General features: G+C 36.5%; 5 protein-coding genes across 17 annotated transcripts in view; 2 read left to right on the plus strand and 3 right to left on the minus strand.

Annotated features, from left to right (window-relative positions):
- LOC129578613 (mucin-2) overlaps positions 1–18,118 on the minus strand; it is a 30,064-nt gene extending 11,946 nt beyond the window's left edge. Inside the window, exon 1 of one of the 2 annotated variants that reach the window (XM_055467424.1) lies at positions 17,426–18,118. In XM_055467424.1, the coding sequence (XP_055323399.1) occupies positions 17,426–17,636 (211 nt within the window). In that variant the 5' untranslated portion in view covers positions 17,637–18,118. Of the gene's footprint in view, positions 1–14,388; positions 14,632–17,425 lie in introns of those variants that run through there. The other variant, XM_055467425.1, reaches the window with a different exon arrangement.
- Positions 9–17,223, plus strand: LOC129578614 (uncharacterized). Of its 11 annotated transcripts, none has more exons than XM_055467435.1 (12): positions 9–376; positions 5,690–5,877; positions 5,942–7,048; positions 8,503–8,732; positions 8,840–8,983; positions 9,069–9,201; positions 13,204–13,470; positions 15,594–15,639; positions 15,714–15,805; positions 15,921–16,128; positions 16,216–16,381; positions 16,492–17,223. In XM_055467435.1, the coding sequence occupies exons 3-12, from the start codon at positions 5,947–5,949 to the stop codon at positions 16,954–16,956; spliced, it is 2,853 nt and encodes a 950-aa protein (XP_055323410.1). In that variant the 5' UTR covers positions 9–376; positions 5,690–5,877; positions 5,942–5,946; the 3' UTR covers positions 16,957–17,223. The 11 variants fall into 11 exon arrangements, with proteins under 11 accessions (XP_055323410.1, XP_055323411.1, XP_055323409.1 ...); XM_055467436.1 differs by having other exon boundaries at positions 5,690–5,727; XM_055467434.1 differs by having other exon boundaries at positions 9–148; positions 245–376; positions 5,690–7,048.
- Positions 18,119–18,509: 391 nt separating the features above from the next.
- LOC129578618 (N-alpha-acetyltransferase daf-31) lies at positions 18,510–19,304 on the minus strand. The gene has a single exon (XM_055467443.1). The coding sequence runs from the start codon at positions 19,302–19,304 to the stop codon at positions 18,705–18,707; it is 600 nt and encodes a 199-aa protein (XP_055323418.1). The 3' UTR covers positions 18,510–18,704.
- Positions 19,305–19,394: 90 nt separating this feature from the next.
- Positions 19,395–20,372, minus strand: LOC129578620 (small integral membrane protein 13). 2 transcript variants are annotated; one of them, XM_055467445.1, is made up of 3 exons: positions 20,246–20,372; positions 19,852–20,060; positions 19,395–19,543 (listed from the first exon to the last, which is right to left on the minus strand). In XM_055467445.1, the coding sequence occupies exons 2-3, from the start codon at positions 19,928–19,930 to the stop codon at positions 19,395–19,397; spliced, it is 228 nt and encodes a 75-aa protein (XP_055323420.1). In that variant the 5' UTR covers positions 19,931–20,060; positions 20,246–20,372. The 2 variants fall into 2 exon arrangements, with proteins under 2 accessions (XP_055323420.1, XP_055323421.1); XM_055467446.1 differs by having other exon boundaries at positions 19,852–20,075; positions 20,246–20,264.
- Positions 20,373–20,458: 86 nt separating this feature from the next.
- Positions 20,459–21,250, plus strand: LOC129578619 (GATOR complex protein Iml1-like; the record flags this gene model as incomplete). The annotated part of the gene is given in 2 exon segments (XM_055467444.1): positions 20,459–21,025; positions 21,118–21,250. Coding segments are annotated over 2 exon segments (185 nt in total), but the record flags the coding sequence as incomplete, so codon positions are not given.

Here is a 21,250-nt window from a genome sequence, read left to right on the forward strand (position 1 = left end):
TCTATGCTATCTATCCGTCTTTCCTTCTTCCAACGGAATATATATGCAAATTGACTAATTATTTAGTGAGTTAGTCTGTTTTTAGATTTGTTACAGAAAGGTCACGATCTGACCATTGAGAAAATACAGTTTTTTTCGAAAAGAAAAGGTATAATAATCACATAAAATCCTGCACATTCATCGGGCAGTCATCAATGAGTTTTAGTGTATTTTACATATAAATAGTACATTATTTTCGTTGTAGTACGTGAATTTTACGAGAAAAAAAATAATCGCGAACTGTTTAATCTCTGAATTTTGTTGTTGATTCGTTGTTGAGATTTTGATTTTGTGAAACCCACAATATCGAGATAAAAAAAAAGTCTTGAACAATCAGGTTTGTGAAAAAAGTGAAATTAATGAATATTCCTTTCGAAAAACCAGCTTAGAATAGCGGTGCGCAGTAAAAACCACAAAAGAATATTCCTAATTAACTTCGAAAAGAGAAGGAGCAAAAAAAAAATATGAAAGAAACAATCATCGAAATAGGCGAAACGGAATGAGTGTGGACGTGTGTGATTAGTGGCATCGTTAGTTTCAGGGTACAAATTGGGAAAATAGAAGGTGGTTTGGTTTTTTTTCTGTTTGTCTTTCTTTTTAATTATTGAGTCTTGAATGCTTTGGCCAAGCTCAGTAAGTAGAACACGTGAACATAACACATACAAAGCGCGCGCACGCGCGCGATCACGAGCGCAAACCACTCAGGAATTGACGATAGAGATTAAATCTTCCGAAGACCTTGCCGAACAGATTCACAACGGAGCAGCAGCAGCAATAATAATCATATATTATTCGGTAGATTTTGCTTCGTTTTTTCCTTCGGCTGCTTTGACAGGAGCGTAACGAAGAAAAGTTAATAGATTTTGTGATGATTTTTGTATTTTGCATCGATTCAGGTAAAACGAACGAAGCTCCCGTCCAACCGATAACGACATCGAAATAATCCGAGCAAAAGGCATAATAACAAATAAATAAAAACAAATTGAAAAATCGGCATGGAAGAAGAGCAACCGCAGCAGCAGCAGCAGCAGTAGCAGCAGCAACGATTTGCCCAAAAAATATATATGTATACCAACACATGACATGGTGTATCAAATACAATCACATCGCTTACATATCACATTCGGTGATTTTTAGCATGATGTTGTTTTTTATCCGTCTATCCATTCATTTTCGTGAAGTTGTTGTTATTCAAACTTTCCATAAACACATAAACGAGACATTCCCGCATTCACACACCTATATGCATATATATATGCAAACACACATATATTCGAGAGTGAGTCCATAAGACCGATTTTGAGCCGTTTTGTACGGCTGTTCCAGTCTTGAATTTTTATCATATGTGCGCTTATGTTGCTGCTGCTGCTTCTGTGGTGCGGTTCGACATATAGATATACATATATATTATAAAATTGTGCTGTTGTTGTTTTTTTTTTTGTTATTGTATTTTGTATTTACCGCTCCCTCTCCCACTCTATCGGTCTCTTTCTCTGTCTCACTCGCTGCGCTCTCTCGTGCGCGCTCTCCGTCCTCTGAGAGTTTTTTCTTTTTGCGGCCCGTGTTTCGGCGATCGAGAGCGCGCGCCGTGTGTATACACGTAAACGTGTTAATGTTTTGAAATAATATTTTTATGTGGTGCGTGATGTGTGATGACATTCTTTGGAGCATTTCAGTTCAATAAGTTTGCCGTTCGCTTTCAGTTTCGTTTTAACTATCGACTCGGTAAGGTGTATCATCGATTAGAAGAACCACCCGTGTCACACAAACTATATACGAACAACTCAAAAACGCCTATTGGTCCAAGCCCAAATCAACAACAACAGCAACATCAAGTTGGGCTTCAACTGCATTTTATTTTGTTATTTTTCAAAACAATAAAAAAAATAAATCAACCGCATGATTCGGGTGTGTAAACAAAAATCGCATCAAACCGCATTCGTATGGGAAAAAAATAAATTTTTTCTGCCTAATTCTAATGAACTGTGCTCTGTTTACATGGTATTTGGTGTATTGTAATTTAACAACAAACCGCAGAAATGCAATTAACCATTTCTCTCTATTATTTGATTCATTCAAAATTCTGTCTTCCGCTTCTGTTCGTTTGCCTGTGTGATAATTATTTGTGCTTTGATATGATGAGATGTCGGTGGTGTTTTTTTTTGTGTTTGATTTGTGATTTTTCCCGTAAAGTTTTTATTCTCTGTTCAGTTTTGTATTGTTCGATGATTTAATTTGATTGGTAACGTTTCGTTTGTTTCTGTTGTTCGACCGTAAAACGTCTATTGTTTAGTTTGGGCAGACATTTTTCCGGCGAGATGACAATACACCATACCTACACACATAAAACAATCTACCGAACCGATTTGTTTCGCTCGGCACTGAGAGATGAATGTTCTATTGATTCACATCTCAAATGGATTCGATACATTTTTATTCATTTATATTTGATCGCCGTGGATGGTTGTGTACGACTGTTACTGTTCCGAAACAATAATGCACAATGTTTCGGAAACACACACGTGAGGGAGTGCTATCGCGATATTACTATGTTGCAATTCATTTACATCAACCGCTGTGCCATTTGTTCTTAGATGTTAAGTGTGTTCGTCTGAATTCCAGAGAAAACCAATGGATTTTTCCTCAGCTTTTGGTGGTATTGTTCGAAAATGAACGAGTACGAACAAAAAATTACAACAAAATATTAATTTGAAAACAGAAAAATGCAAGGCAATCAAGTGAAACGACCGTATGTAAAATGACAAATATTGAGAAAGATCAATGGAAAACATACGACGAATGCTAAGAAGAGCCATTTGTTTACATTGCCTTTTTGAGCGGCGCGAATACATTGTGTTTGTTCAATTTGTTTTTACCGCAACAAAAAAAGCCACACACACACACACACACAAAGACAACGAAAAAATGAAATATTTTACATTTAAAATAAAAGAGTATGATGAGCATTTGCCAATTTCGATCTGAAAATGTTCGAAGTAACAAAACCGTATGCGAAACCTGTTAAATTCGTAAGAGAGAGAAAAAGAGAGAAAAATTGGAAGAAATGCGAATATTTGCTCCGTTCCAACTTCGGTTACTTTCCTATCATAAACTAAAATAAACTGCTTAAGCTGTGAAAACTGGAAATCGACATCATTATGCCATTGCGACAGTTTACGATATTTTTTTTGTTTTGGTATTGCCCTTTTTTCCTCTCTTTTCCTCTTCCACACATTTTTCCCTCTCGAAAAATTGAACAATTGTGCATTGAAAATTCCACACACAGTTTGGGGAAATGTGGCGAATCAAATTCGAAAGCATTTTTACGATCCTTCTGCTTCTGAGACGTTTTTCGTAGTTTTGCTACGCGACACGAAATGCGTTTGCTTTGATTTCAGGGTGAATGCCGAATTCGATGACAACACACGAACAAAAAAAAAAATTGTGTTTGATTTGCCCATAAGCTACCTGTTTTTTATTATTATTTTTTCGTCGTTGTAAATCTGTTCCACTGATCTAGACTCGAATGATTGAACTTGGAGCGAGTTTTCAATGAAGTGTTGGTGTGTGATAGACACATAATTTTTCTTTTCGTTTATTTGCCCGTGTAGTATTCGTGTGCAAGTTGTTGCATTTTTTTCTGCTTCTTTTCTATCTAAATTATTATGGCGATTAACCGATCAAGGTATTAAACTTTTGCATTTAGCACTAAATAATAGCAACCGCAGATGAAACAGAAACATTGAATGCAACATGCACTTACGCCAATGTTTTTTTCTCTCTCTCCCTCTCTATCTCTCCAATCAATTGTCTCTCTATCTATATGTCGACTGGCTATCGTTGAATAAAAAAACTTTGTTGCGCGCTGTCGTTAATTTTTTCGCTGCACATTATTTCAAATTGTCTTGTACATAAGATATTTTAGCGATATTATTACAATCATTATCCATTTGCCGGCATCATTGGGCATATTAATTATTATCGAAGTTATTCCGTCTTATTTCTTCTATTCGCTTTCGAGCGATACGCTCGCATCTCATCCCTGTCTTTCTTATTCTCCTTTGTTCTCACTCTCTTTTTACACGGTCTCTCTTTCTCCCCATTTTTCGTGTTTTCTGGTTCTAGCCGTGTGTATCGATGTATTTTCTTAGTATCGTGATTTTCAGTTTACACCTGGCTTTCGGGTCGAACTTAGACGACGATTCCTCTTCAAAGAACACAAAGCTGTGAGATTCCGTTTAGCGTTGCTATAGTATTTTCAAACGAATGTAGACACAAGAAAAAATACCGACAAATTATTGCCACAAATACAGAGATCGTGATAAGTTTTATAGCCATTTGTTACGATTCAGTTCTTTTGTTCGCTTTAAATGCGAAATGTTTTCCTTTTTCGTAATTCTAATCCAACGTCAGTGCATTTCTACGTCGCGTTGAGTTTTCGCTATGAACAAGTGTATTTATTTATTATCGTTCGACTGTTGTTAGGATGTCCATTTCTGTTCTGTGATTGTTACCCGATTTATTTCCATTAATTTTAACGGTCAACATTTACAGTAACTCGTAAAATGTTCTGTGTAAGGTTAAATAATTGGGCCAAAATGTTCAATCTAATTTGATGTGATATGAAAAGGTGAATAACTTCCATCGCCAAATTCAGAATGAATGTACAAAAAAACACATTTGAATAGATTCAGTTGAAATTGAAAAAGAATTCTTTTCATGCGTCAATGCATGGAATCTTTCGAACAATGTTGATCAATTAAGTTCTCGTTGAACTACTATGGTTGAAAATTTAAACTTGAAAAATTGAATTGTTTCGAAAGAAAATGCTATTTCGAAGATTCATCAAAATTATTATCAAATGATATGCCGGCATTCAAATTCAACCGTTTCGAATCAGTGATTTTCTTGCAATAAACATTGAAATCAATATTTCAATCGACGTTGCATATATTTAGAATGATGAAAATAGTTTTGCTTAAAATAAGCAATTTCCAAACAAAGCAAAAGATGCCGATTAATCAAAATTTATTGATCAATCGATCGTTGGTGATAAGTAAAAGGTTTGCCGTTATTTTATTTCTGTTGTTGTTGTTCATTTAAAGGGCTCACAATCGGTGTCAGTTCATAAAAAAAGAGCTTGCATCAATGTCGCGTACCTCTCGTGAGCGTACGTCAATCGTGCGAATTAGATAATGATTGAAGAAGCAACAACAACAACAACAAAGATTTATACGTATACATTTCTCTGAAATGGGATGAGAGAGCTTGAATTCATTGGCCTTCAATAAGTTTTATTTGTTTATGTAGTTAACAGATTCACCTCCAGATTTGTGTGTATGATGGGCTATTCATATTTTTTTTCGTTCGTTTTGTTTCTCTCCATAGAATTGACTTTCTAATAAATCACGAAAAGCGAACAATTCCTTTCAGAAATAAACGGCTATTTCAAACATAGCAATAAGCGAGCAGTAAAATCTTTGTGTGTAGGTCATAACAGCACAATTTGATGATATTGCAACTGCATTTCACGCTGTTTCGATCGAAAAATAATAATAACAAATAACCATTTTTACGATTTTCTGATTTATTCCGATTTGAATTTACGACTTCTCATAGAAATGTGTTTTTTTTCTCTTCTCTTGTGCAGCCGCATTAAGCATTGAAGCCGTCAATCACAGCACTGAGGTATGAATTGTGATTGTATGAAATGTGAGATAAAAACAAAGACAACTACGAACAACGATATTGATCGAGCCAACAACGACGGATGAATTTGAATATAAATTGAGTTAATTTGGTTGAGGAAATTTTTTTGAAGAAAAGTGAATTTTTGTGGTATAATTTTGTAGTTGTTTCTATTCAAAAGTGACCAAAGTCAAAGCGGAATTTTTTTTTGTAGTGAATATGCATCGATTCAATAAAATACTAGTGATGGTGTTGGTGGCATTTTACATGTCACACGCGGCAAATGTACCAGTTGAATATACAACCGACACAATGGCCGATGTGTATGATCCAACGGGCTCAGATGAAACCTTCGATCCACAAAAAGACTATGCCGATTTTAAAAGCTCCTACGAAAAATTCTACAAAATGCCTGGGCCACCATTTATGATGCCACCATCATTGCAACAGAGACCATGGCAGCCCATCGAAGAGATTGAGCCCGAAATAGCTATGGAGACAACCAATCCCAGTGCCGACGATGACAACGATACCGGTGATATAACGACAACGATTCCACCGCAAACCGAGCAACAGACCACAATAAAATTGTTTGCGGAAAATGTAGCGATGCGCTCGATGAATGGTATCGTGAAAAGTACACAGCGAACGAATACACTTGCATCATACGAACAAACGGCACCGAATGCCGAGCTATTGATGAGCAAACCGGCTCTTCCGTTCGTTCCGTCGATCATTGACAACCAAAGTGACGAGGATTTGGTCAATGAAACGGGTAATGCTGCGCAACAGGCACCACAGGTTATTTTCGTACAAAACGATTCGAATATCCACAATGAGAGCGCGGATTATGTAAATGACGAAGCTATCGAAACGAATTATTCGCAACCAATAACCTCCGTACCATACTCAATGGACACAACAATTACATCATTACCCTCGTCGCCTGTCTACATATCGACACGGCCACCAAACAGTCTACAGTTCTCAACAAGCACACTAACATCACCGGTAACACTGGCCGATGATGGTCCACTCGCACCAGCACCAGCACCAGCACCATTGGCCGGCACTCAAGTGGTTATACCAACGCAATCCATGGGCAAAAAGTCGAAAAAAATCGAAGAATTGCCACGCGTTTACAAATACAGTGCCGATGAAATCGTGCGGAAATACTTGGATGACACATTTCTACGAGCACCGCTAGCCACGCTCATTAATACTGCGCCAGAACCGTTACGAAAAGCAAAAACACTGTGGAAATCAGCACTACGACCCAACACACCGATCGACATCGTTCTAGTGGCTTTTAATTCGTCAGGTAAGACATGATTGGAAAACAACAACAACAAATCCGAATAATTATAACTTTGCCATAACGATACTGATACCCAAACAGAGACCAAACGACAAGAAAAAAAAAAGCCAAACAAAAATAAATAAAATGAAAGATATTTGGCCAGCAACCAATCGAAAGCAAAAGATCAATGCAAATTGGCTGTCCGTTGGTTTGCATGCGAAGAGCAAATATTTGAAATGTTGTTCGATGGCAGAAGAGTTTCAGTGGATTTTGAAGGCCCACCGGTCTATTAGTCAATCAAACAATCTCTGTCACTCTTCTGTACACACAAACACACACGCAGCATATACGGCACGCATTTCAGATCAAATGCCGCAGTTGGCAATAAAAAAAAGGCCACGTTTATAAACCACAAATCATATCTAAAGCGTTTTGCTTACCGATTATTAATTATCATCATCATCATGTCTTTTTGCATCGCACAAATTGTCGGCGATCAAGTCAACTCTTAATTAATGTATCTCAAACGGCTAATTTTCGATGTCAAACGTGAAATGTTCATTTGATCATACCGGACTCGGGATCACCGTCATAGAAAATTATCAACAGCCCGTTCAGTAATATAATTAGCCTTGTATTTAAACTCATTTCAAAACAGCTGCTAAAATGCAAGAACGTGACTCACCCCCATGATTCGGAAAACGTTTTCATATCGTGAAGTAAAGGCAATTTTATTCAATTAAATTTTTTTTCAATTCTATTGTCGTTTTCCTTTATTTAAATTTCATTTGTGCCTTCATTAATTCTGTTTTTTTCTTCGGCTATCAGCGTTATGAATTTGATTATATTCGCGTTTCACATGTGAAAAGAGCCCATCATATGAGAATGAGTGCAAGTGTTTTATTGGAATGATGGGCCCAATAACAACGCTCACTCACAAACCGACCAACACTCGTAATCGTGTCGAAGACATTTTGTCTGATACGAACGACAATTTTTTTGTTCGTCGCATAAAAAAATGGGTTTCGTTTTTTTTGGGCCGACGGTGATACACAAATTGTGTAATAAGATTAACCGAAAATTTATTCACGCCGATCACAGTCGCACATTTGTGATGCATATGTTATGCATGATGATATACACAACTCGATAAAGAGTTGCAACGTCATAAGAATGCAAAGTGTGTGTGGTTGTCTTTTTTCAAAGCTTTTAAGCTTTAAATCAACGTTCTTTTTTGGTTCTTGCATTATTATTTTTCTGGTTTACATGTCAAGGTCTTCTGTTTCCACGGCACATCGGTCAGCAGAGAACAAAAAAAAATCGATACTATTTATAAAACATTCCCGCCATATGCAAAAACAATTGATTCTTGCGAAAAAGCACTTAAGTTTGAGTGCACCACGAAAAAAAAATTAAGACGTTAATACGTGTATGTTTTTCTTGCACGATTTGCTTTTTTATGTGTATTGAAACAGGTGTTGGAGTGACGTACAGTTTCAAGAATACTCGAACCATGATTGCTGGATTGGACAGTGTACAAGAGTCACGTGAAATGATCGAAGGTGGCAGCGGTTTTTATGGCATTTTACGAGCATCGGAATTGGTTCCGTACGATAGCGCCATTTTCATCAGCACCGATAAGATTCCGCAAGATATCAGTTTGATGAAAAATGCTGCAACCATTTTATTGAAGAAACGAATTCGGGTATGGTTTTGAATATTCGTTTCTTTTTTTTTTTTCTGGCGAAGAACTTTTCAATGGAGACAAATTCATAGTCATTAGATGTTCTAATCAAGCTGTTTTTCTCTCAGTTATTCTTGATTTGGTTCGGTGATCAAGAGGTCGATGACAACGAAACATCGACGGGTGGTGCTTTGGGTGAAGTGGCTTTACGATCTGGCGGTGAAATTCTACGTGTAACCGAAGAGTCGCTCGGCAATGGCGACATGGGTCTAGTAAGTTGAATATTTCCTACATTGAATACCAAAAGAAAGCCAAAATTCATTTGTGCTAAAAACCATGTCAATTTCATTGTTGCAGGTAACACACTTCTTACAGAATGACATTCAAGGTGCTCAAGTGTTGGAAATTCCCGTAAATGCGACCGATACGAATTTGCACATAAAAATCCAAGGAACCGTGGATCAGGCGACATTAATCACACCGATTGGCGGTTAGTGCCCGAATTTAGTGTACAGTTAACAGAGAGAGATTATAAAAAAGATCTAAATTGTCTAGCCATTGTTGGTTTGTTCGTCTTTATGTCTGTTTGCGTGCGTTTCCCTTCGAGAAAAAAAAGAGCAAAAATTGTATTCGTTACATATGTTAAAGAGAAAAATGTGCATTTTTAGCTTTAATATTGTGCGATCGATTCAATGCGAGCATATCATTTCGGATAACCGTTCATTTTCTTTCTGTTTATGCTAAATTCTGCTCTGTCCAATCATCAGGGTGACAACGAATCGATCGCATCGTATTTTTCGTGCTTTCAATATGTCGTTTTTTATATAGTAAATGTTTTACTAAATTTATGTGAAATGCTGTACATATTAAACAATAGAAGAAGATGATAAAAAAAAGAAGAACAGATGGAAACGACGCAGCAACAGTCAACCGTAAGCTAGAGAACAACAACAACAACCACAATTATATAAAAAAAGAAGAACAGAATTAATTCACAACACGCTAATTATATTTATATACTCGTGCTTTGTAGATTTGTATGGCGTCTGTACATTTATGTTTTCGTCGCTTCAATATATTGTATTATGTTATGTGTATCTTGTATATGTCTAAGTTGTATTAGTGTCAACGGTATCTAAGTTTTTTTTTTCATTTCTTCGCGGGCAAATTTGCATCATCGAGTAAAGATCCAAGGCCCATCGAGGCATTAAACATTATTCTTCTGTTCTATTTTTTTTGGTCAAAAACACAAGAAATACACACGCATATAGTACAAAAAAAACGTAGATACGATTATAGGTCCACTCATTTTGGTTTTTTTGTTTTTATGTTTGTGTGTGTATCATTGCTGTTGGCTGTTCTAGCGGCAAAGGGTATGCATGAAATCTCGTCGTGTCGAAGATAGGGTCAAGTGACAAGATGGATGATATCTGTTAGAACGATCATTTACGACTTGTGCTATGAAGACCACTTGAAAACTATAACGAACAAAAAATGATGTGCTAAAAACTGAGCAAACAATAAGCTGGTTACTAATGACAAGAATATTATGCCTTACCCATTATGCGCTGCAATAGGAAAAAAGACAACAGCAATGACGACGATATCCATAGCAACAACAACAAACAACCATTTGTTGAATGATTTGAAATCAAAAGGGGAAGAAAAACAAAACAAAACAAAACAAACAAACCTTAAACTCTTGCCAAAATCATTGGCTCTGAACTAGATTTTATACAAGTGTTTTAAGTCGAATCAACTGTCATGTGAAAACGATAAGAGAAAAAGAATGCCACTAATTGTAAATAGTATTGTAACAAAATAAAAACAATGTAATTTTAATCGAATCATTGTATTAAATTAACGAGTTATTATGTACGAAGATGATGAATGAGCGCTGGTGCACGCTTACGATCGTACACGCACACATTTACAATTGCGAAAAAAGCAGCAGCAGCAGCAGCAGCAGCAGCATGCAAACAAGCGAAATAGAAATGGTTCGGCTCATTCGGTTTGATGTTTTATAGATTCGCTGCAATAGGTTTCCAAAGACGATTACATATCACGAACATCAAAAAATAGTGAGCAACACCATTTCAAATACAGCGAATGCATATGTATATTTTAGAATTTGCTCCATTTCCATATTGGTTTGGTGGTGATGATGAAAAAAAAAATCAACAACAACACAAACCAGAGATGACTTTAGCGCACTCAAATGCGCTACAGCACACCCGAGTATTTTTGTTGTTTTTTCGTTCTACTTTAGCTTTTTGGCCAGGATTTTTTTTTAAATAATATTTTGTGTAACATAACGAAGAAGAGCTTACATTTTCTGCCCCCGGTATTCGCATCGTGTGGTCATATGCACCTAGTAATTACGCGCATTGGCTCAATTTCGCAATATTACGCAATTTCTACTTTTGTGGATTTTTTCTTCATATTTTACTAATATAAATGTGGTTTTTCAAAGACTGTTCTTTGTTATGTTACACAAAATATTGATATAAAGTTTTTTTGTCCAAAATGGTAAAGTATAACGAAGAAAAAAACAACAAAAAACAACACAAATACCCGGGTGCGCTAAAGTCATCTCTGACACAAACACACACACACACATAACACACGATGTAATGATGCTTCCTGGTTCCATATCAAGTGTATTTGTTTTGGTATTTTCAACCCATTTCCCTTTTTTGCGCTATGCGTTCTAATTATTTTTTTACGTTCGCTTTATATTAACGTGCTGTGTTTGTTTATTTTTTGCTTATGTTAATTTTGTATGTCTTTTTTTTCGATGGATTTGGTGATAGTGTATTTTTGGGGGGCATGAGACGAATGCGGCAAATGCGACTCCAACACATGACAATTCCGCCAAAGGCCGTATATTGCGAAGAGCAAGTCGAAGGTTATTTATACATATGTAATACATATGGAGGGCTAAAACTCACTTACATTCAATCGGGCACTTTCTTCTTTTTTCGGCGTAACTTTCGTTATCTCTCTATTCAATCGGTTCGTGTTCGTTAAACATGCATTCACCGAGTTATCTTTCGTTTTCTTCTTCTTTTTGTTATTTTATTTGGTCTGTTGTTCAACATTCAAAATTCCACTGAAAATTGTATCGAAACAAAATGCAAATGCTCTCGATTTCATATTTCATTCAACGACGACGAATTTTATACACGCACATCCACAATACAATGCATATTTTCGAGTATCAACACAGAACCAAACTCTATCAACAGATAGAACAATGAAATTTATTTTATTCACTGTGTTTTCTTCTCATTGAACAGTCGGCAACACTTGAAGAGCTGCGAAAAAAAAGAAACACTCACACACACTTCGTACACAATGTCTAAAAGAAAAGTTAGAAAAATTTTAACAATTTTTTCATCGTGACTGCTCACAAAACGAAAGTAATTCTCCCTCGCCAAAATGAAACAAATTGTTTTTTTGTGATCGTTTGATGAGCATAACTATTACGAGCGATGACAGCTAGCCCACCGTGTGTATTTACGGTGCGAGAGAAGAGAAATAAAAACACGCAAAAGAGCAGTAACGCAATAGCAACAACAACAACAACAATAGTAGCAGCAGCAATAGAGAGACGAGAGCAGAGAAGAAAAAAGCGAAGAAAAATAGAAAACAATATTGAAATGTGTGCGTACCGTATATGAAATAGAAAAAAATCGCAATCAAAAATACGTGAAAATATACATAGACAAGCGCGATGAGAGCGAGCCAAATGGTAAGAAGAGAGTTAGACAGAGGGAGAGCGGAATAGAAAGTTAAAGCAGCAAACACATATGGTACGATTATCAAACAATGACAGCTGTTGACAGCGCGCAGTACACACATACATACTCGCTGTCGTTTTTGATTCATAGGTTAGGTTAGATGCAAAACAATTTGAAATTTCGGGAAAGAATGAATCAAACAAGAGCAAAAAAAATATGCAATGTAATCGAAGAGAAAAAAACGAGCAAGAAATAAATCGAATCATGAAGAATTCCACTTTTCATCATCGTCATTTAGAATTCGACGATTTCAGTGGTGAAACGGAATGTTCGAAGTTTTCATCTCACATTTGTGTACGTTCTCTCTCTCTCTCTGTCTTGCTCAGTCTTCGTTGTTGTGTTTTGTTTGTTGTTGTTTTGCTTTCCCATTTTTTCGACATGCGCAACAGCATCCACAGGTATTGTTACGATTCATCGTAATTCAAAATAGAACAATTTCACTGCAACACCACTGCTTCGGATAAAATGGGATGGTTTGTGTCTTTGTTTTGAATTCAAACGAATCGAATGTTTATCGAGTTGCTTTTTCATTCGGTTACACATTCAAACACCTGTTAATGTGCTTTCTTTGTTTGGGGTTTGTACATAGAAATTCTTTGGAAATTGGGAAAAGTGAAGTTTTTTGTTTCTTTTTTTTTTCCTCTGGAAATGAATTAAATGAATGCAAAATTATTATCATGATTCTATAGGATCAATATACAATTTATTGAGCAAAGATTCCGTTGCACGATTTTCGATTGGTTCACGCGTCGATTATTCAACGGACGACAACACATACATTAATTTGAATGTAACGGACGCACCAAAAGGTATTTACTCGTTAACTGTTATACCGGAGGTGACTAGCAATGGAATACAACGAAAATATGGCCTGGTCGTTGATTCGGAATTTGATCGACGATTGATCAAGAACGGTGCAATCGATTCAGTTGGTAGCCCAATCAATGCTCCAGTCGGTAAGTGTGCTCACAAACCATTCAATACAATTCGCATGGTGAAAAAAGCGGATAAACAAAATAAATATTTGCCGTTTTGAGTCCCCAAATCGACAACCTCTTAATCAGGTTGTTCAAGTTTCAAAATTCGATATTCTGAATTTGAATCCATTTACGCCAAATTGACGTAAGCGCGCGCGCGCGCGCGTCGCGTTTTCAAATACATTCCAGTCAACTTTTTCAAACAGTCGAATGGTTCATCCGAATTGAAATTCCGTGTGTGTGTATGTGTTGTCAGTGTTCTTTTCAGTTTGTTTATTGGCTGTCAAAACGTCATAGCCGTATGATCTCAACGCGAATCAATGACGAGAGGCAAAGACGGAAGAGAGAGAGAGCGTACGGCCAGATCGCAGAAAAAAATGACATGAAAATATTTCGCAATCTTAATCGCACTTAGGTCAAGTGTTTTTGAATATCAATTTTAGTTTGCTTATTATATTTCATTTATAATTGCGGAAAAATATATTCAAAAAAACAACTGAAAAATGTATACGTAACTGAATGTGCCTAGAATGACATGAACACTATCTAGAACTGGGCACGAGGAAATTGTCTGTTGTTATTTTTCGCATCAGCATGCCGAAAACAAACAAACAATAAAAAAAAAAACGCAACACTCACATGTTGATCCACACAGAGAGAGAGACCACACGTTCACTTACACTCTATTCGAATTTGCATGCAAAAACCCATTTTGTATGCACCTTGAACAAAAAAAACATGGCATTCGACAGGATTGCTCTTGCATGTTATCAAGTGCGTTATTTCATTTTAATCACACTTTATCTCACGCGACGCATATTTCAATTCGAAATCTTCACAATCATTAAAACGGTTTTCTTTTTCACATTATTTTTATCTGCGCAGGGATACTCACACCGTAAATTGTCATCACCACTGAATTCCGTTGGAATGTACTCGAAAAACAAGAAAAACCAATTTTCACTTGAAAGTTGAAGAAAATATTGTATTTTCACCTGTTTCTTGAATGCCTAGATTCTATTGCATTCAAGCACAACAAAAGAAAAAAAAAGTGATGTATCCTTAGCGATAAATCACATTCAACTAACTGAACTGCTTCGGAATTTGTTCGCATAAACACTACCGTATCCGACATATTTTAAAAATGTATAATGTTAAATATAATGATGACCAAAGTAAATACATTGTATATTCGTAAGCAAGTCGACTCACATTCGACACATAGACACAGAAACACGCACTCGGAATTTCATTTTTTTTTCACTGCGAGCGAGCGAATGAGCAAGCCATCTCACACACACATACAAGACAAATGAATCAAAAAAAAGAAAAGAGAATAGAATGTAATCAAATCTCCAATGGAATTACCTCGATTTGACCAATGTAAATGTATAACAAACGCGTAATAATTGTTGAATGAGCAACAACAAAAACCAAATGACTCTCTCACACGTACGACAATAAAATAGCATCTAAACAAAAGTATATATGCCGCATGAAATAAGGCAATGACGAGACAAGAGAAGGAAAAAAAATCCAACAGTCAAAATCCATCAGTCAGAATACACAGAGTTAACTTTGATCTTTTTACGACACAAACGTTGTCTTTGAACAACGAACGAAATGAAAAAAAAACGTTGTACTTTTTGCGTTTTTTGTGTGCGGTTTTTTTCCTCCTCTGTTTCATTATTCCGTTTCAGTTTATTTGTAATCACACGACAATTACTCATTGAAGAGAATCTCAGGCACACATGTTTGTAATATGACCTGAAAAATCACGCTTGGATGCAAATATCGAACGACGACAGTCGCCGCTCTTCTTATTTTTTGTCGTTTTTGAAATGTTATAATGTGACACAAAAGCCATGGAATGGCATTTTTTATCATTCATACACCGGCCGGTTAATTAATTACACGAATGAGCTTGGGGAAGTTTTTTTTTATCGAATCCAGTTCAGAAATTACACAGATATTATTGTCAAAAGCAGTACGACGCTCACATGCTTACACGTTTTAATGATCAATTAACTTGTACTTCGAAGTACAAGTAGTTTTTTTATTCATCATAGGTGACTTTGTATTTTCTTTACATCTTATCTTAGACAAACTGACGTCGAGCAAAGAGTTAATGCTACGGAATCGTAGAAGGTATACTGTCTCACAATTTGTTTCTTTTTTCTACAGAAATTTAAAGCAAAATTGAAATGTCTCTATTTTAACAGCGAACAACTGTCGGAAGCACACGATGACGATGTTGTTTGGCCCGAATACCAAACCGATAATCAATTTGACGAACAACAATTCGAAACTAATGGTATGGCTAATCTCAATTGATAAAAATAAATCACGCAAACGGCGCGTGTGTGTGTGTGTGCACACGAAAAAACACACAATTGATGAAATTGACAAATTTTCCCATTTATTCGCAGGCACTGACTTTATTCAGGAGCGCAGTGGAAGAAATATACTTCAATCGATCACTAAAATCGATTTGGGCGCACAATCACAATTGCTTGCAAATCCTGGCCAAACCGTTCAAATCCACTATGAAGTCACCAATTTGCGGAATGTGCCAACGTTTCACAACTTTCAAGTGGTCGACGAACAACGATTTTTGCGCTCGCTCAATCCAGGATCGTGAGTATACGAAATGAATTTGAAAATTTGTAAAAAAGAAAATTTGAAAATGTCTCAAAGAGTCTAATTGATTGCTCGATTTCAAAGGATGTGGGTGCAACCGGGCCAGTCGAACAATGCAATTGTAACGTGTTACATTCCGCCAAATATTGAGATTGGTACCAAGGATAAGATCACATTCACATCACAAGGGGCCAATATGGCAAGCCAATCGGCTACTCTAACGGTGACATCGCCACAGGCACACACATTGGTAAAAGAAGACTATTCGAAAATTCATTAGATTCAAAGCCAGGTTTCCCTGAAAAATTCATCCAACACAAAGAAAAATCCTAATGAATTCGACTTTTCATTGATTGACAGGATCGTTATGCGCCATACATCTACTGGCGCTATGGAAGCCGTTGTTATGGTCGCACCGATGCCGGTCGATGTGCCGATTCCACTTGGTCATTGGATATAACGACGATTGATCACGACACCGGGTTTTTGCGGCTTCAATCGATTCCAAAGGGCATATGGATTCGCGATCGTTATACTGCCGGCACAACGCAAGAAGTAAAGGCTACGTATACGGCATCGTGTTGTACTCCACGTGTTTCGATAACAAGTTATGATTTAACCGGCAATCAAAAGACAATCACCCTGGATGTGACCGAATTTTATTTAGAACCAATGGAAATTGTCGCAATTGTACTTGGCACACTTTTATTGCTCGTAATTATCATTGCGATAATCTGGGCAATTGTTTATTGCTGCAAAAAGCATCGAACAACTCGTGAGTTGCCGGTATACCGAAGTCGTGCCGAAAGAGATCGTGCTACGTAAACCATTGTTTTCGCATCCATCATTCTGTGCATTTCTCCTCTCTTTTTTGGTAAAAACAAAAACAAGATCCGCTCATATTGATCTAGCTCCTGCTAAAAGTGATCACTTTTCTTAACTTAAACTAAGATTTTCTTTCTCTCTCTAAGCCTTTAAATGCCATACGCGAAACGAATGGATTCATTTTTGTAAGAGTAGCAAATTTAGATAAGCACAATGAAAACAGGGCACATAAAATAAATACATATTTTGTAACTTTGAGGAAACGTAGATTGTTGTTGGTCTTTTTTTGTTGTCTAATTTCTGGTGAAAGTTCATTGAAACTGAAAGCGATTTGACAGACTGGAAGCATTGACACTTTCACTATGCTAAATTCATGCTAAAATTTGACACCGAAACTAATAATCGGCTAATTGGTGAAGGAGCAGAGACTGGGGACGAAGTGAATGGAGCCATATGGCAGGTGCATTACCTCGATTGTCTTTTGGATCGCGATTCTCATGCGACAGCGGCAGCGTTGGTGGTGGTGGTGGTGGTGGTGTTGTTGCAACGACGACTGGAGCCGCAGCAGGCAATAGAATTGAATTATTTACAAAATCATCAATTGAACCAGCCACTGCACTTAATAATGGATTTTTTACAACAACTCGCGACGTGTCACTTTGTATATTTCTTGCCGACATATTTATTTTTTTTTTTTTGCTCGTTGCCGATGCTCGATAAGTCTCTTGTTCTTTTATCCACTTATTGAAAAAAGAAACCACAAATGGTCAAATAGTTTTTGTCTTCACTTCAATTCACGCTCACTTTGACTCGATTTTATCGGTGGAAAATTGATTGGAAAGCGGATCAAGCACAAAACCGTAGGCAAAATTATATGAAAACATAAAATTTACACACAAAAAAAACGCACACACAACAGACAACACACAGTCAAAATGATATGGATATTTTTTCCCGTCTCTATCTGCAATCTTCTTGATTCAGTTAAATATTTACACATAAATCTAATTGGTTATCACCCAAGAGTGAGAGAGAGAGGAAGAGAGAGATTTGACAGCTCCAACAACCATTTGTTGCAAAAGTGACAACTCATACCTGCCAGCGAATGAATTTAAATGTGTCACCTTTCTGCATCGTTCAATCGAACACTCAGCTTATCATTTCAATGGTATCGATTGCCCATTGCATACAATAGCCATTTGTTTGGTCATTCTCATTCAATAAATTATTAGAATTGTACATTTGCATCGCATCGAATCGAGATAATTGGATTGAGAGAACACGTTGCAATGCTGTGAACATAACAGAAACTTAGTACACAACTTCACCAACAGATAACGCAAGTACTTTTCCCTCATTGCACGTTCAACATAAGGTTTCAAATGAATTTGGCGGCAATAACAAGCCGAAATTATTGGATAAATTTTGGAAATTTAGCCAAAGTGAAGGAAAAAAGGCATAAAAAGGGTACCACACATAATCACATCCAACCTGAAAAGTCACTGAAAAAAATCTGTAACCTTAAAACTACCTAAGAAAAACGACTTTGATCATTTCCATTTGACTGATAATTTATTTCCAGTATGCAATATACGTATGAATACAATCTTGTTTTGTAGTCCCGTGTTTTGTGTTTCGCGTATTTATTGGATAATTTATTGTTACCGATACCTGTGTCAACAAGTAGCCTTGTTTTTGGTAGAAAAGAGAAATTTAAAGATGAACCCAGAAAACGAATGAAATGCAATTTAAGAGCAACAGTGGCCATCGTGATGAGCATGACCATGGCCATGAGCATCTGGATGTGGTTTGGTTTTAAATACAACTTCATTGCCGATTTCGCCGCCTTCAATTTGCTTGTCCGGATCGAGTTCTTTTGCTATTTCTGATAAGTCTCGTCGCATTGAGTATGCATCTTCACCGTCTGCATAATATTTGGGTTCGATTTCCAAAATCTTAAAGCTTAATGAGTTCGTGTACAAATTCAATGCAGCCCGATTGCTTTTGCGTACATGCAACGATACGTATTGTGCATCAAAACATTCAACCATTGCCTGTGATGCCTGGTTCATTAGTTTTTGAGCCAGTCCCAATCGTCGATATGATCGTTTTATGGCCAACGATGTAATATGACCGTGTTTACTTTCCTCATTCGGTTCGGGCTCTTCCATTTTTGCCAATACATAACCAACAATGTTGCCTTTGTCATCTTCGGCAACATAGCTGAGCTGTGGCCACGTTAAACCATGATAGAAATAGTATTTCATTTGATAATTTTCCGGCAAACAGAGCAAATTGCAATGTTGCATATTCATGAGATCCTCGGGTTTTGCACAGCGGATATTCATGATGGCGATTTTGTTTTGTCAGATTGATTAGTTTGATACGATCAGGAATTGTTGTTGCTTTCGTTGCTCTTTGTGTCTCACTCTCTCCCTCTAATCACGTCGTGTTTTTTTCACTCGGCCCTTGGTGCTGTCACTACTCTTTGAACCGTTCGTTGATGGCGAACCGTCGCTAATTTGACCCAATAACTCTCTGACCAAACGAAACCGTGACAAGAATACCTTCCAAACACAATACCAACCTAATTGCAGAGAGAAAAACGGAAACGTGATTAAAACATCATCATCAGAAGAAACAATTGGTTATATGCAAGGGGAGCTTCACATCGACGCACACACATAACCTCACTCTTGGTGTTACATCAAAACACTATGGAGTTCGGAATGAATTTGCGAACAATTTCTCATGCGCAGCACTCCTCACACAATAACAAAAACAACAAAACTCGAAAAGAATCGGCAAATTTTATGAAATAAAGATAAAAATGGACAAGAGACAAAGAAAATCATATGAAAATTAGGTAAATAGAAATGCATTAAGTGGATATACCTAGTAAAACGGCCAAACAAACTAATATCAAGGAACCCAGAACCGATAAAATAACACTAAGAATCTGTTGTAAGTCCATTTAAATAAAAGTGTCTATCGTTTTCATATAGCATATAGCCTATTATGAATGACTTTACACGAACGTTTTTTTAATATTGTGTCTTTTTTTTACATGCAACTTATTTGCCAGGTTATGTGCACACGGTCAACTAAAAAAAAATATACTGAATGCATTAAGAAAAATCAAAATTAACAAAATGGTTATCAATTTAGCAAAAAGTCATGGATTTGATAAAAAAAAAATTGATCAGAATTTATACAAAATAAAAAACCAAACAACAAACTGTAAGCATTTCGGGTTAAATTTAATATATGAGAATATATAGTTAATTACCAGCAACTTGTCGGTGTTGTTGTGTTCTAAATTGTCTGTGTATCGGTGGTACAGTGCTAATCACGTTTGACACAATGTGTTACCATCTCAAATATGCCATTCTGACATGGGTTTTGCTCGATATTCGGTCAAACGCACATAGCCCAAATCGTTATCCCGAACTTTGAATGTACTCAATTGCTATGCGTTCTATCCGAATGATTACGATGCATATTTGCGCACGAGATTTACATTAATTCGACAATAATTTGATTTAATTTCCCAAAAAAGCTCTTTATAATTTCGATGAATTCGAAATTCTTGGTTTTTCAACATTTGACATTTCCACCTGTCAACCGGTTGATCACACATGTAAACATGTCAATTGTATTGATGCTCTCTGTTGTGGAAAACAAATTGCGAAATAGATTTTTATTTGTATAAAAAACCAGAGCACGGAAATGAATTGCATTTCAAAAGCATCCATGTCGTGCAATCAACTCTAGGCTCATATTAATTGTTGTTCAACTCATTTACGCAGTAAATTTAAATCGATTCTTCGATGAATCAATAGAATTTAAAAAAAAATGCCAACAGCTGTAATATGTGGCTAAGAGAGAAAGAGCTTACTTTTTTTCTATCTTATTTTGAATAAATGTTGTTCATAGTAGCGTAGTTTTTGTAGAATGTCATGACACCGATTAAATTATTTAAATGCAATACCATTCAAATTGAATTGATGTGATAAGATGTCAACAATGAAATTGTACAAATTAATCACGCATCAAAAAAACTTCAGTGGTAAGTCGATGGAGGAAAAAAAACAACAACGCAATTTCCAGACTGTCTGTCTGGCCGACATTTTAATGGGTTTTATTGCAATTTTTCCGCAGTTGAAGACTTAATTTTGAATTCAAAAGAACTTCCCGATGCTAAAATCGGCGATGTCGTCGAAATTTTCCTACCAGAAGACGATGGCGTTCGATTGCTACTGCAAATCACGAATCTTAATGAGGATAAAAGCAA

Source organism: Sitodiplosis mosellana, unplaced genomic scaffold (assembly GCF_009176505.1).
Source record: "Sitodiplosis mosellana isolate CC-2019 unplaced genomic scaffold, AAFC_SMos_1.0 Smas_scaffold_6226, whole genome shotgun sequence".
NCBI lineage: Eukaryota > Metazoa > Arthropoda > Insecta > Diptera > Cecidomyiidae > Sitodiplosis > Sitodiplosis mosellana.

Excerpts from the sequence above, each read along its gene's own strand:
- LOC129578620 (XM_055467445.1), bottom strand. The coding sequence starts at position 19,930 with ATGGACTTACAACAGATTCTTAGTGTTATTTTATCGGTTCTGGGTTCC. Across the intron at positions 19,544-19,851 it reads TTGTTTGGCCGTTTTACTAG|GTTGGTATTGTGTTTGGAAG; the intron begins GTATATCCACTT and ends CTCTGCAATTAG.
- LOC129578614 (XM_055467433.1), top strand. The coding sequence starts at position 5,947 with ATGCATCGATTCAATAAAATACTAGTGATGGTGTTGGTGGCATTTTAC. Across the intron at positions 15,640-15,713 it reads ATGCTACGGAATCGTAGAAG|CGAACAACTGTCGGAAGCAC; the intron begins GTATACTGTCTC and ends CTATTTTAACAG. Across the intron at positions 16,129-16,215 it reads CGCTCGCTCAATCCAGGATC|GATGTGGGTGCAACCGGGCC; the intron begins GTGAGTATACGA and ends TCGATTTCAAAG.
- LOC129578618 (XM_055467443.1), bottom strand. The coding sequence starts at position 19,304 with ATGAATATCCGCTGTGCAAAACCCGAGGATCTCATGAATATGCAACAT.